Raw genomic sequence first — 3,643 nt, 5'->3', positions numbered from 1 at the left:
TATCTAGTTGATCTGATTCCAATTCCTCAATTTAGTTCCATGATTCATGACTTCCTCCATTCCTAAGTAAACATGCCCTAAGAGTATAACCACACCCCAAATTCGAAGGAAAATATACAATGTAGTATCATAAGGTAGATAGTAACCATGGCTGATTAGTTGATCAATAAGATTGTTGTAATATTGTAGACCCTTTGGATTGACAGGTCCTTTTCCATCTGAAATAAAGAAATTGGATATTTGAGTGCGTGAAAACTTAAGCGTTGTTTGTTTAATATGAGTAACAATTGGATGCCATGCATACTTGGGATAAGTCTTGACCATGAGATGGAAAATCTATATGCCTCTAATCCAGTATCTGCCATTAGTTGAACATCTTCCTGCAACAGTTTGAATGAACATGATATGATGTATGAACATCAAATAGCATCAACATGTTCCTAATTAGTTATTTAGGCAATAAATCGTGTGATTACGTAATTGTACGGAACATATGGTATGTTATATTGCCTCCCAAAAACTATAAAAACCTCTCGAATACTAGCTAGTCTTGATACGGTATGAATCTCGTGATTGCATAATTGTAACATATATGTGAATAACTACTAGTCCTGAAACCTCTAAACTAAAAGAAAAGATTGTTAGCAATAACTACATTGAATTTTACAAAATATATACCTTATATTTGTGATACGCGTCACACGCTACATCTCCAGTGGCTCCATGAAAATGACCTGAAAGATTGAGTTAAGTAATGAACTAACAAGGATCGTGATACATGCAAGTTATCATGTTAGTTTGAACAATCAATTAAATATTGGAATGTCCATATTATATATCATGTTAGTTTGAAGCCTAATTAGATTTCTATACCACATGATATGGCATGTCCATATTATATGTCACATCAATTAAATCAATGAAGTGTATTTTAATTAAGACAATTAGAAAAACAAATATTGGAATAAATCATAAAAGAAAAGAAAATATTAAATAATTTTAATTGATGTGGTTGTCCACCTCAGCTGCCACATAAGATGGTATAAAGATATGGTATACAAATGTGGTAAGAGTAGCATTATTCTATTAGTTTAGGCTGACAAAAGGCAAAGTCAAGCCGAGGTTAGTCAAAGTATAGGTCTGTCTCTGCATGTCACTTTATGAATAAAGAGGGAAATATTATCCCAAAAAAAACTACTACCTAATTAAGTAACCATAACTTTAGTATGTGATAAAGCCATAATTTACAATAATAATGTGACACATGACATTGTCATATATATATATATATATATATATTTTATTTACATTGTTTGTCCCAAAAAAGGAAAAGAAAAAAAAAAAATCAACAACAAAAACGAAATTATGCCAACAGAATATGTGAATTACTATTTTGCACCTGATCACTTGTCTTTGTGAATTACTTTTTCTTCATAAAAACTATTTCGATCAGGTTTCGGGCATGAGTTTTTCTTCACACGGTTTTGAATCTATGACATGATTCACTTATTTTGTTGTGTATGTATGACTGCCGACTGAAATTGTTTGGACGGACATGAATTTAACGTCATAGATGACAGTGGTTTTGGGGTGATGGGCCCCTTCCAATATAACATTGAATCTACCACAAGAAAACAACCAAGACTTTTCTTGCTTTAAGAATACCACTCGCCACAACAATATCTACGGCTGCCCACTAATAATAATATTGATTGGTATCCAAGTCAATATTTAGGCAAATATCCACTAGTGTAGAAGTTTGGAGTTCGAGTTTTAATATATTATCGTTTTTTATAATAAAAAAAGTTCTAAAAATAAAATTTTAATATCTATAGCTAGCTGCATCTTTCATTGACTTTTCGAACTGAATTGAGACGTTAATTATATAACATTTTTAAAACTAATTAATTCTTTGAAAAATTTAACCGAACTAATCAAAAACTCTAATTTATTCATGAAGAGGTTAAATTGTTTTTATTAAAAATAAAAACTAAAAAACAAATACAAAATAAAAGCATAAAAACTAGTATTGCTACAATCTAACCTGACCTCGCCAACCAACAAACAAAAATGAAAAAAGAGCGAAAAAAAGACGAAGCAGGAAAATGTGATATGAAAGTAGTGGGAAGCAAACCAGCTTGCGCATATGTGTCCAAGATGCTCGGGGTCCTGCCATCTTCGGCTGCAGCACCTTCCACCTTTTGTCATGTAGATTTTTTAATCAACCCAGGTAATAATACAAATGAAAAGAAATTAGAGAGAGAAAAAGAAAAATGAAAAAAAATTGCGAACCTGATAAGCAGAGGAGGAAGCACCAAACACAAAGGCCGGTGCCGGTGGGAAGTCATCTCTGCAAAAGTCATCAGTGCTTGAAGAAACGCTTTTTATGGTAAGAAGAAAACACAGCAGAAGTGAAACTCTCAACATTAATTATGGAAAAGACGATGGAGATTCTGGTTTCTGAACTTATAAAAAGCAAAACTTTTGAATGAGATTTGAGTGGTTACCCTTTTAGTTATCCTAAAGCTCCACGTCGATAAAGCTAGACGATTCCAAATTACTTTAGAAGGTGTTGTGTGTTGAATTGAAGACTTTTTCATTTGTCGATTATGAAAACTTGTCAAAACGGCCGAAAACTGTTGTCAAATTAATTAAAATAAAAAACGAGTAATTAATTGATAAAGGTTGTGCAAAGCCCCGCTGCGATGATTGGCTTGAAGCGAAAAGCCTTTGCTTTCTCCCAGTGGCGTAAAGAGGGTCCGTGGATATTAACATAATATATTTTTTTAATTGTATAATTTAGGGAAATAGCGCTCAATGCCACTAGTTTTTCAATTTTAACTGAAAATACCGCATTTTCCCACAAATTTTGCAAATATCACCTATAAATATATATTTAATATCCACTTATTGCACACATAACACTTTTTCTGAAATTTAGTTCTCTCTCAGCTCTTTCTTGACTCCGTCTCTCCTCTTCACTCTGTCTCTCTGTCGCTCAACTCTCACTCTCTCTTCGCTCTTTCTTTGTCGCACGCTACCTTCAGTCTCTCTCTCTCTCTCTCTCTCTCTCTCTCTCTCTCTGACGCAATGCTCTTCTTCCACCAGAGGTGTCTGTTCATCGAAGCTCAACTCCATCATTCACTTCCCAAAGGTACTGTTCATCGTCATTTTCTTAGGGTTTAGGGGTTTCTCTGAAGTTGGTTTAGGGTTTATGGATTTCTATTAAATTGGTTAAGGGTTTCTCTGAAATTGGTTTAGGGTTTAGTGATTTCTCTGAAATTGGTTTAAAGGTTCTCTGAAATTGGCTTATTTATTATATTGCCCCTTAAAATTATAGTCAAATCTCACTTTACCCCCTGAAAATTAAAGTGACCCAGAACACCCTATTGACCAACGTTTGGTGGTTCACTTTGCCCCCAAACTATTAATTCTGTTAAAATTTTTGTTAAAAACGCTGTTGTGGCACAAATAGGACCCACTCTTTTATTGAAATATATGTCACCTAAGTGCCACATGTAAAAAAAATAAATTTTAAAAATTTTAAAATTTTAACAAATAGAAAAGAAAAAAAAAATTACATGACTTCTCTCCTCTCTCCCTCTTTCTCTCTACCTGAGTCTCGACCTTCTCCCCTACCAAC

General features: G+C 33.5%; 1 protein-coding gene across 1 annotated transcript; it reads right to left on the bottom strand.

Annotated features, from left to right (window-relative positions):
• Positions 1 to 3: 3 nt before the first annotated feature.
• LOC117625277 (beta-glucosidase 11-like) lies at positions 4 to 2,516 on the bottom strand. Its single transcript, XM_034356865.1, has 5 exons — positions 2,293 to 2,516; positions 2,135 to 2,198; positions 679 to 734; positions 305 to 380; positions 4 to 218 (listed from the first exon to the last, which is right to left on the bottom strand). Exons 1-5 carry the CDS (start codon positions 2,425 to 2,427, stop codon positions 4 to 6), a joined length of 546 nt encoding a protein of 181 aa, XP_034212756.1. The 5' UTR covers positions 2,428 to 2,516.
• Positions 2,517 to 3,643: the final 1,127 nt, after the last annotated feature.

This window comes from Prunus dulcis, chromosome 4, assembly GCF_902201215.1.
Source record: "Prunus dulcis chromosome 4, ALMONDv2, whole genome shotgun sequence".
Taxonomy (NCBI): Eukaryota; Viridiplantae; Streptophyta; class Magnoliopsida; order Rosales; family Rosaceae; genus Prunus; species Prunus dulcis.
Note: the sequence above shows the minus strand (reverse complement) of the source record. Positions and strands in the feature narration are given on the sequence as shown.